This window comes from Alligator sinensis, unplaced genomic scaffold (genome assembly GCF_000455745.1).
Source record: "Alligator sinensis unplaced genomic scaffold, ASM45574v1 scaffold1086_3, whole genome shotgun sequence".
Taxonomy (NCBI): domain Eukaryota; kingdom Metazoa; phylum Chordata; order Crocodylia; family Alligatoridae; genus Alligator; species Alligator sinensis.
The window spans coordinates 45,038-56,399 of NW_005841975.1; the positions used below are offsets into that span (position 1 = coordinate 45,038).

At 46.4% G+C, this 11,362-nt stretch overlaps 1 protein-coding gene across 3 annotated transcripts in view; it reads right to left on the reverse strand.

The window, feature by feature from the left end:
• DNAJB11 (DnaJ heat shock protein family (Hsp40) member B11) overlaps positions 1-11,362 on the reverse strand; it is a 25,636-nt gene extending 14,274 nt beyond the window's left edge. For 2 of the 3 annotated variants that reach the window (XR_003093396.1, XM_006020992.3), the window contains exons 1-4: positions 11,003-11,337; positions 9,625-9,781; positions 1,985-2,082; positions 809-941 (exon numbers count right to left, since the gene is read on the reverse strand). Coding sequence is in view for 1 of the 3 variants with exons in the window: in XM_006020992.3 (XP_006021054.1) it covers positions 809-941; positions 1,985-2,082; positions 9,625-9,781; positions 11,003-11,070 (456 nt within the window). In the remaining 2 variants the exon portion in view is untranslated. Of the gene's footprint in view, positions 1-808; positions 942-1,984; positions 2,083-9,624; positions 9,782-11,002 lie in introns of all 3 variants that reach the window. The other variant, XR_001357805.2, reaches the window with a different exon arrangement.

The window sequence follows — 11,362 nt, forward strand, 5'->3', positions numbered from 1 at the left end:
AGGCCCCCCAAGGTGAGGAAGGGAGTGCGGCAAGGGCATGGGGCTGGGAGCAGGATGGAGCCACAGGGGGCACATGCCCCTCCAGATGTGTGTGGGGTGAATGTGGGCTGACCATTGTGGCTCCCTGCCCTGCTGCCCTACCCCTGGGGGCCCTGGTGGTGTAGTTGTGCACTCAGGCAGTGCATGGAGCTCCTAAGAGAAAGGCAGTAGGACAGGGAACCTGGAGCCTGCAGTGGGTAGCCCGCATCTACCCCTGCTTCACTTGGCTCTGGTCCGGCCATGCTGGCAGGGTAAGGTGGGCATGAATCCTGCCTTCCCCTTTTGAAAAGGTGGTCACCCTAATCCAGTATTTTAGAAGCAAACACTTGGTTTTATGTGGAGGAGAATCGAGACAGGACAGAAATCCATCACAGATACGTGACTAGGCTCTAAGTGCCCCCAGGGAGCTGATTAGTTTACTTTTTTCTGCAAGGATGACACCAGAACACAATGTTTCAGTAATTCCAAGTGTTAAAATTTTCCTTCTAGATATATTTTTAATGAAATCAAAAGCATCTCTTTGTGGTCAAACATTCAGGGGCTGGGAATAAGCCAACAAGCAATACACTTATTCAAGCATTAGCAAATCTCAGTATCATCTCCAAACATGTATTATTTGTATGCCTCATCCCTTATCAGATATTCTGGTAGCAAGTAATTCATGCTTTTATTTTTTAAAATACAAATGCACCATTCCCACCAATGGCCAGGCCAGCAGCCATCAATAATACCAACAGTTTCGCAGGGAGACTCCCACAAAGTTACTTACTTCCACAAAGTTTCCTGAATATACTTCTTCCAGTGTAACTTCCAGGTCCACAATGATGTCACTTCCTCGTGGAATGTTCCTGTCTTGTTGACGAGGATTTCCTCCGAACATGAAGCCAAAGTCCCCAAAAAAGCTACAGAGTAATGGACATTGCAGTTAGGATGAAATTTAAGTTAACATGCAACTTTAATTTAACATGCAACATTAGAAGCAAAGACTCTACTTGCTATGACACAACAAAGGCTAATATAGCAATAGGCTTGCTTGCAGACTTCTGTTGTCACTGTGCGAGATGTACTGCATAGCTTACTGAATGCTAACAATCAAACCTTCATTCTTGGCTGCTATTCTGTCAAACACGCGCTAAATGCTTTCAAAACATGCTCTGCAAGCAAACTAGTCAATATGGGCTGCTCTCATCCTCAGACCTTGGTGGGGATGGGCACGGTGCAGTGGTGAGGCAGGGCACAGGCACACAGTGCAGCAGAGGAGATGGGACAGGGTTGGGAGACATCCATACCACACACAGCCCAGAAAGCCTGTAGCTCACCCTGGTGCAGCCTTCAGACATACAGCCCGTTAGTGCAGCTCGTGGGACATTCAGCCCCTAGCTGCTTCAAAGGTGGACAGTTCTGATATACAGGTATACTGAAGCATGGGCTGCTGTCTGAAGTGTTAGTGAAGTCAGAATATAATGGCTTAAGTGCTGCAATTACTCTGAAAACATGGCGACAAATGCAGTACAATTTCCCTTAAAAAGCATGATCTGTGCAAGTGCAAAAAACCCCACATATACCCCAGGTAATTCAAGGAAGTGTCTGCATTTTCAATGCAGTTCCATTCTACATCACCCATGCTACCAAATCCATCTGTCAAATAAGCAATGCTGGTTTATGACGGAGAGGGAACAGAGGCTTGTTCACTACTCTGTGGAAGAAGAGATGGCATATTGACATGAACATGACAGCTGGGATGTCTCTCATGGTAATACTTCTTCAACTACCCATCTGTTACCATAGGTCAATGCCGATTCATCTATCTGTTGACCAGGAAAAAGGTGGCAGTGACTCAGGACACAGCATCTGGCTCTAATGAAGTGCATGAATTAGTACTGGTGTCCTAAGATAGGTCTTCCCTGCCTCCAGAGCAGTTAGAAGGGCTAAAAAAAATCCTTACTGTGAGAAGATATCTCCATGGGAGCTCTGGTGCCCGTCTTTCAATCCTTCTTCACCATATGTGTCATACTGCTTTCTCTTTTCCTCATCTGACAGTACCTGCAAGGGGTAAGCAAAAAGGGACAATATGTGTTAGCTCAAAACTGAATTGGGTTACTCAGGTGTCTCAACTAAGATGAAATTTGACATTTTTTCTGAGTGACAAACAAGCAGCAGTAGACAAAGGCAGCTTTAATTATGGGCAGGACTCCCCAGTTAAACAAGCCTTCTGACTCACCTTTAATAAGAGCTATAAACCTCCATTTTATAATCAGCTCATTAAAATGGCAAGAACCAAATTACAGGGTAAAGTGCATATTTATTGCAGGCTGAAAAATGATTTAAGAAGAACAAGAACACAGGCCCTGGCAGACATTACGTTTATCACTCAATTCACGTGTTAATTGCGTCATAAAGGGTAATGTATATGCCATATGTTCAACCAAATTATGCAACAAAATGGCAAAGAACTCACGAAGATGTTCCACACATAATCACAGAATCAAAGAAGATTAGGATTGGAAGGGACCTCAGGAGGTGATCTTGATCTAGTCTAACTCTCTGTACAAAGCAAGACCAGCCTCAAAGCCTTGGCTGGAATGATCTAGTCATCTAGCTAGGTCTTAAAACCTCCAAGGATGGAGAGTCCACAGGCTCCCTGGGTAACCTGCTTCAGTGCTTTACCACCCCCTTTGGGAGAATGCTTTTCCTAATATCTAAATTAAACTTCCCTTGCTGCAACTTGAGCCCACTGCTTCTTGTTGTCATCTACCACCACTGAGAACAGTGCAGCTCCATCCTCTTTCGAACCACCCCGCAGGGAGTTGAAGGCCTATTAAGTCCATCCCCCTCTCAGTTTTCACTTTCCCAGATTAAATAAGCCTAGTTCCCTTGGCCTCTCCTCACAAGTCATGTGCCCCAGGCCCCAAACCACTTTTGTTGCCTTCCACTGAACTCTCTCCAATTTGTCCACATCCTTTCTGCAGTGGGGGGCCCAAAATTGGGCAGTACTGCAGATATAGCTTTACCAGTTGGAATAATCACTTCCCTCAATCTTCTGGCAATGCTACCAATGCAGCCCAGTATGTCATTAGCCTTCTTGACAACAAGGACACACTGTTGGCTCATTCAGCTTATTATCTACTGTAACCCCCAGGTCCTTTTCTGCAGAGCTCCTGCTTAGCCAGTTGGTCCCCAGCCTGTAGCAGTGCATGGGATTGTTTTGTCCTAAGCGAAGGACTTTACACTTCTCCTTATTGAAATGCATGAGATTTCTTTTGGTCCAATGCTCCATTTTGTTAAGATTTCTCTGAATCCTAGCATACTCTCCAGCATATTTGCTATTCCCCACAGGTTGATGTAATCTGCAAACTTGCTAAGGATTCACTCCATCCAATCTTCCAGGTCACTGATGAGGATGCACTCCATTCCATCGTTTATGAGGGTGCACTCTATCCCATCTTCCAGGTCATTTATGTGGAATATCTTTGTGGTTGGTTTGCATGTCACTTTAAACTGAACATATTGCTTGGCACCAATAGACTCCGTCTGCCCAGCTAACTTAAAGCCAGCATGGGGCTGCCTGGCACATGGGTTTACAGGTGCTAGGCAAGGGAAGTCCATCAACTTCCTTTGCCTAGAACCTGTAAAGCAAGTGTCATACAGCCCTATACTGGGCTGTACCACACACGGTTTTCAATTTGCCAGTAGACATGGAAGCCAGGATTGTGATTCCAGGCTGTGCGCGCCAGGAAGTTGGAACGGCACAACACAGAGTTCTGCATCAGTGACTGGTCCTTGAAGCTGGGGATTGTGCATCAGCAGTTGCAGAACTGGAATATGATAAATTTTGTCCTAGAAAATTGCAAGTCCTGCCACACACGTGTTAAATGGAAACAAGAGATTTTCAGATGGTCTTTGGACTATACTTATGCAAGGCAAGTTGCACTGTACATGCTAGCATGGCTAATGAAGAGCATCCTGCTTGGTGGAAAGCACTTATGATGTCCAGTGGCTGAACAAAGTGAGGAATGTAAGCCCTGTACACCAGAGGTATGCAACTTATGGCCTGCAGACTGGATCTGGCCTGTGAAGAGACCAGATCTGGCCCACAGCAGAGTAAGTCCTCCTGGGAACACTGGATGTCCAGGAAGTGTGGCATCAGGAACTTCTTGGTGTAGCAGACTCTCTCGCAATGCTGCACTTACTGGACACACTGTTCCCAGAAGGACTTAACTCTATATCACGCATGGTTATGCCTCAGACCTTTTTGCAAGCAATACAGTTATATCTTTACTGAAAGTAGTTCTTTACTTGAGCTCCTGTAAATAAAGTGCTGGTTTTTCATCACAAGCCTCATCAAGATACTACCAACAGCTAACTCTGTTGCTTCACTTTGTTGAGCAGACACAAGTCTCTCAGCTGCATGGCATGCACAGTGTCTCCAGGCTTCCTTCTTTTCCAGAGAAGAAAGTAGCTTCCTTACTTAAACATGCACCCCACTTTTAGGGGGAAGGATGAATATTGTATCTGAGAAAAATACAGCGCATAACGTATGGGCAAGAATTCTGAAATGGATGGTAAGACCTGAAGAACAGAAATGGATTGCACCTGCACTTTCCGCAAAGGTGCTAATACTATACAACTAAAATCTGCAGTTGTAGTCACTGTACATCTACTGCTTTCACTTCTAGCATAACTTTAAAAACACTCTACTGGTATACAGCTCTGTGTAGAAGGAGAAGTGAATGGAGCAAGTCAAAAGTATTCTGTCCTGGTCTGCTAATACAGTACTCCTCTAGGCTTGGTCTCAGAGACTGGATCTTGTTTTGATACAAATTAATTTAAGAAAAATCATTAAATTATTCACTGAAGCACAAAGGGCATTTCTGTGATTTTTTTTCCACAAAAAGTAGTAACTGAATTTTATTCCATTTTCTGTCTCAAAAATATTTATCTACAAACTTTACAACTTAAAATCCTAAATCCTGAAAGACTAGTGAATATGGCTAACCTTAAAATTAAGGAACTATTCACATGGCATATATCATTATAGGATGGGATCTATTTGCATCTGATGGCATTTCATACAGGAGAAAAAAAGCTATTCTAATTTGTGTGGCTCTTTAATATGATAACTATAGTTAGAAATTTTTTAAAGAAGCAAAACTTGATGTAAAATCATAAATAAGCAAAGAAGTCCCTGTTATGTATGGCAATGATGATAGCTTCTTAAATTAGCTAGATTTAATTTTAACAGTGTCTCTTCAAAGCATTTTCATTGTACTGCTGAATACCAGTCAGGAATTAAGTTTTAAGTGTTCACACAAATATTTCTCTCTGCCGACATCACTTATAGTGCTTTGTGTGTCATCTTCTAAATGTGACGCAGGAAAGGAAAGGACAATGACATTCTTCACTTTGCCACCACAGGCTGCAGCTTGCAACCCAGTCTCCATTGCAGGACACCACCCCGCACCTTTTTGGTGATCAGCAAATGCTGCAAAGGGAGTATTGTAGATAGAAAAAAGCAGCTGTAAAAACCCCAGGGATGCTTCCTCTGTTGCTGTGGCTGGAGTGTGCTGCCAATTCCACAACTGAAAAAACAATATTTTTTCCACAATATTTCTGCCTTCCAAAAACGAGCAGTGTTTTACTTTGGGGGCACACTGTATGCAAAAAAGGTAAATAAAATGGATTCTCTTACCCAAGTAACACCTTAACCCAGGAAATGAGAAAAGGGGGGGGGGGGGGGGGGAATATCACTCAACAAAAAGAGGGGAGGGGGGGGGGGGGGGGGGGCGGAAATGACCACACAAAAGTGACCTACTGAAATAGTAACTAGGAGAACCCTTGTGGAAGTAACTGAAAGACCAGTGCTTTAGTATAAAGTAGTCCAGCACAAGTGAGAGAGGAACCAACCACCTGAACACAATTCTGAGTTGATTATAAAGCAACTTTTCCACTTAGCAAAGTCTGTCTGTGGGGTGGAGAATTTTCTGCTTTGAATCAGAGTGTGGGCACATAAATTACTGCCAGCTAAGCTAGGGTGTAAACTTGCTGCATGTCAGCTACTCTGCAATAACTGGTCACATGCACATGCTTATCCTGTAAATAGGATGTAGCTTACCCCTCAAAAAAGTGGGACAAACTAACTGGCATTGATGTAGGATAAGAACATGTATGCAGTTATAGTAGATTAGTCAAGATGCAGTCAGTTCACACCTTATCTCAGTAATTTGTGCATGAATATTCAAAATACCTAGTGCAGCCTGCAGGCAGAATCTTCCCTAGAACTCACCCAGCTGGGCTCCATGATGATTTATGCAGAGATAATTGGTTTTGAGAGAGCACTAAGCCTTGGCTACAACAGATGAGGCAAGCAACTATGGAAGTGGAAGGGGAGACATGAGTATCAGATAACTTGGGGCAGAGCACCATAACTGGTGAAGCCAGCCTGAAGCTATCAATATTTTCTGAACCTTGTTATGGCAAATCTTCCTCAGAATTCTGCATTTTAACAGAGTGGAAGGGAAGACATGTTATAGGTTCTTAATCATGCGATCAGAAAGGACTCTTTACAAAACCTGCACATATCCCACCTCAGGGGCAAAAAGCTGAATACTTTGCCTTCTGGTTGGTAGGTCTAAAAATCAGTCTATTAATGGAGAGTTCCCACTTCATATGGAGTCTTTCCAATCTCCATTCATCACTAACAAAGCTTTTCTTACTTGCCTGCTCTATAGTCTTTCTTGGACTTTAGCAAGGCCTTCGATACGGTATCTCATCCTATTCTCATAAATAAATTACGAGGCTGTGACACAGATGTTTACACGGTTCAGTGGGTGGCAAATTGGCTTAGCAGTCGCACCCAGACAGTGGTAGTAGATGGGTTGGTATCGACCTGGAAGGATGTGGGTAGTGGCGTCCTGCAGGGTTCGGTCCTTGGACCTGTATTCTTCAATATCTTCATTGATGACTTGGATGTGGGTGTGAAGCGTATCGTCTGCAAATTTGGACAGAGTACTAAATTGTGGGGTGAAGTGCATACTCTGGAGGGTAGGGAACGATTGCAGGCAGACCTGGACGGATTAGAAGAGTGGGCAGTACACAACAGGATGCAGTTTAACAAAGACAAGTGCAGTGTGCTCACCTAGGGTGCAAAAATATCCAGCACATCTACTGGCTGGGAAGTGACCCTCTCAGCAATACAGAAGCAGAAAGGGATCTCAGAGTCATATAGGACTCCAAGATGAACATGAGTTGTCAGTGTGACGAAATCAGCAAAGCTAACCGCAGTTTATCATGCATCAGCAGATGCATGATGAACAGAGTTGATACTTTCCCCTCTATGCGGCATTCATCAGACGGCAGCTGGAGTAGGGCATCCAGTTTTGGGCACCATACTTCAAGGATGTTGATAGACTTGAGAGGGTCTGGAGGAGGGCCACTCGTATGGTTAGGGGCTTACAGTACAAGCCCTATGAGGAAAAACTGAGGGACCTGGACCTCTTCAGCCTCTGTAAGAGAAGGCTGAGAGGTGATCTTGTGGCCACCTACAAATTAATTAGGGGGACGTAGCAAGGGATCAGAGATGCTCTGTTCACCAGGGCACCTCTTGGGGTGATGAGGAACAATGGCCACAAACTGACAGAGAGCAGATTTAGGCTGGACATTGGAAAAACTTCTTCATGGTAAGGGTGGCCAAAATTTGGAATGGGCTTTCAAGAGAGATGGTGCTCTCCCCTACCTTGGGGTGTCTTCAAGAGAAGGCTGGATAGGCATCTGGCTGGGGTCATCTGACCCCAGCACTCTTTTCTCTGCCCCCAGCGCTCTTTCCTGCCTAGGCAGCGGGACAGACTCAATGATCTGTTGAGATTCCTTCCGATCCTAGCATCTATGAATCTAGTCAGCAAATGAAGAACTTTGTGGTACAGTTTGCAGATGACACAAAGGTTGGTGGGGAGGGGGAGCCGAGAGGAAGCAGCTAGTTTATTAAGTGACAATTCACTTTAACATTAAATTTCAGAATCCTAAGCCAAAAAAAAAAAAAAAAAATGCAGCTTTAGGTTTCCTTAGGTAAGTCAGGCAATAGACCAATCAAATAAAATAATTTGCCTGCAGGTAAATATTATCAAATATTGCATGATGCCAAGAATGCCACCCCCCCCCCCTTTTTTTTTTTAAAAAAAACATCACAGTGTCACCTATTAGCAAGGGCAGGAGTGAGGTCTCCGTACCCTCCCGCCCTGCCAAAATTAGGATTCACGCATATGAATACACCATTTCAGCGAAGTGCTCCATGCCCTGCCCCGACGCGAATTTGTCCAGTCTTCTCCTCCTTCCTGTGTTAAGTAACATAGAGCCACTGGAGCTACTCTGTGCTGAGGGAGGAACCAACAGTATAGAATTGCTATGTGGTTTTTATTTCTGTTTAATTCTTTTTCCCCCTAATTTGTAAAGGTTTGGACTGATTCTGGGGTTGGGAATAAAAGCCAGGGAGAAGAAAAAGAAGTGTTCAGTCTCAAATGTATGCTTATCTAACAACGTTAGCTGTTATCATTCATCACCGGTTTTTAGGATTTAATTTCATTATTCCACAAAATTAGTTCACCAACTTGGTTTTTTGGAATTAGCACAAATTTCTAACCTATTGAAGACTAAAGCATCTCTACTTTTCCAAGAAATAAATGCTTAAAATACTTGTCCATTATTTGACATTTTGCTGGTCAACTGACCGAGTATTTTCTGACTGGACAACTACTCAACCCTAATGTCCTCAGACATTTGCAACAGCCACAGCAATCGCCTCTATCAGGGGTTGTTGACCTACAGCCTGTAGCCAGATCCAAGGTGGGACAGCACAGGGGACTGGAGGCACAGAGCTATGTCATACCACACGTCTGCTGCAGTCTTCCCTGCCACTCTCTTGCACCTGTCCTTACCCTTGCTGTAGACTGTGCCTTTCTCCATTGCTCCTGGAGGCAGAGAAACACAGGTGGGCTTAGGTGCTCCAGGGAGCAGAGATCTGTGGCCTGTGGCTCTGGCCAGATAGAAAGCAGCAGTCTGCAGAGGCAGATCGATCCGTGATCTATATTTTCTGGTTGCAGAAAACTAATTGCTGGCAGGATGCCTGGCAAACAACAAGGTATCCAGAACCCTCTCCAAGGGTCAGCAAACTCAGTCAATGAAAGAGTTATGTGTGGCTGCTTTTCCTCCTTACCTTCTCTTCCACAATCACCCAGCTCTGGAAATAAGACTTGGGGTCTAGCATTTGGCTTGTGACCACTGCTAGAAACCTTACATGGATGGGGGAAATAAAAAATCCCATTTTTTTCATTAGCAAAGATGAGGCTTTTTGCAATCTTCCTCTCCCAGCTATGGTAGACAAACTTAACTGACATGTCCCTTCTGCTGCTGCTGCAACTTATCATCAGGGAATTATAATCAGCATTAAAATATTTGACTGATGCACACTGGAAGGGCACCGCTGGATATAAAGGACCTTTTCCATGCACTCCTACATGAGCAAAGACACCAACTATGCAGGAAGGGCGAGGTCTGTATTAGAGCTGCAAGCATACACCTGGTTAACTCACTGACCTCATAGGCTGCACCCAGGTCCTGGAACTTCTCTTGTGCGCGTGGATCGTCGGGGTTGCGATCTGGATGAAGCTGCAGGGCTAGTTTCCGATAAGCTTTTTTAATATCTTTTATTGATGCGCTGCGCGACACCCCCAGAATCTTATAGAAATCCCTCCTGAGAAACACAGGGCAAAGAAATCATTCAGCTGCAGCTCCAACTTGGGTGTAAGCCTGGTGTGCTACTCAAAAAGCACCAAAGCATCCCGTCCCCCCCAAACAGTCAGTGCTGTTATTTTCACTTTACAAAAGGGGGAACTGAGATGCAAACAGACTCAGCAGATGGCTCAAGGACACACAGGGGAATTCTAGGGCAGAACTGAGATCAAGACCCTGGTCTCCCATGCCCCATTTCAGTGCTCTGCTAGGGATATCCTGGGGCCCCCTGTAGAGAGAAGTGATGGGGACTGACTCATGGTCAAACTGGACGTCCCTGATACAGCCAGGATCAGAAGTTTGCTGAGTCCCAACCCAGGGTCTTAACAAGCACCATCCTTGCCTCCCATCAACCAGCATCCAGGAGGCTGCAGCCTGGATGCTGTCCCCCCCCTTCAGCACCCACGCTTCTCCCTTCTTTATCCCCACATACTTCACCAGGCAAGGCTGGCAGCAGGGAAAGCAACTCATGTCACACTCCACCACCCTCTCGATACTCCAAAGTGCATGAACCTGAGGCATTGATAGGTGTCAAAGGTACCCAGCCCTGGGGACTGAGAGACCACGAGCAGAACGGGGAAGGAGATGCCTGGACGCAGGCACTGAATATGTAGGCCAGGCATGGCCAAGCTGCCCTATAGGGTGCCACAAGTGGCACGGGCAGCAGCTGTGTGTAGGACAGCAGATGGGGCCGATAGGGGAAGTGACCGGGGGCAGACAGGGCAAGGGACATTGGAGCCAATCCAGCAGGGAATGCAGGGCAGGGAGCAGAGAGCAGAGCAACAAATGGGACAGGAAGCACAGGGCAGAGAGCAGAGCACCTGATTGGGAGGGGAGCACAGGGAGGGCAGCAAAGTAGCTGATCAGGCAGAGAAGCAGATCACTGAGCAACTGATCAGGCAAAGGGAGGGGGACTGCACAAAGCAAGGGATGGACAAAAACAGGGCAAGCAGCAGAGCACAGAGCAATCGATCGGGCAAGGAGCACAGGGCAGGGAGCAGAGCTCAGAGCAATCGATCGGTCAAAGCAGCCTACATGGCACAATAGCGTAGTGGGGGCGGGGAGCAGAACGAAGAGCAAGTGATGGGGCAGGGGGCACGGGGCAGAGAGCAGAGCACAGAGCAACCGATTAGGCAGGAGCACGAGGGGGGGGCAAGCGGATGCTGCGGCTGTTTGTACTCACCCAGCGGTGGCCTCCCCGAGCAGGCAGAGCAGCAGCAGACAGAGGCGGCCGAGCGCGCGGCGGGACATAGCGGGACCGGACCGTGGCGCAGGACTCACTCGCCGGTAGCCATGGACATGAAGCTGAGCCCGGCGAGCGGCGCGGACCAATGGGCGCCCAGCGCGGCGCAGATCGGCGGCCAATCCAAACTGCACACTTCACCACCCGGCCGGGCTGGCCGGCCAATCCCCGCCCTCGTCGTCAGCGCTTAGCGTCTGCGTCGCCGCAGCCCGCGAGCCAATCGCAGCGCAGCCAGGGGCTCCGCGTTACAGACCCGCAGGAAGCGTTCTCCTGGCAGGCCCAACCAATTAAAGCGCGGGA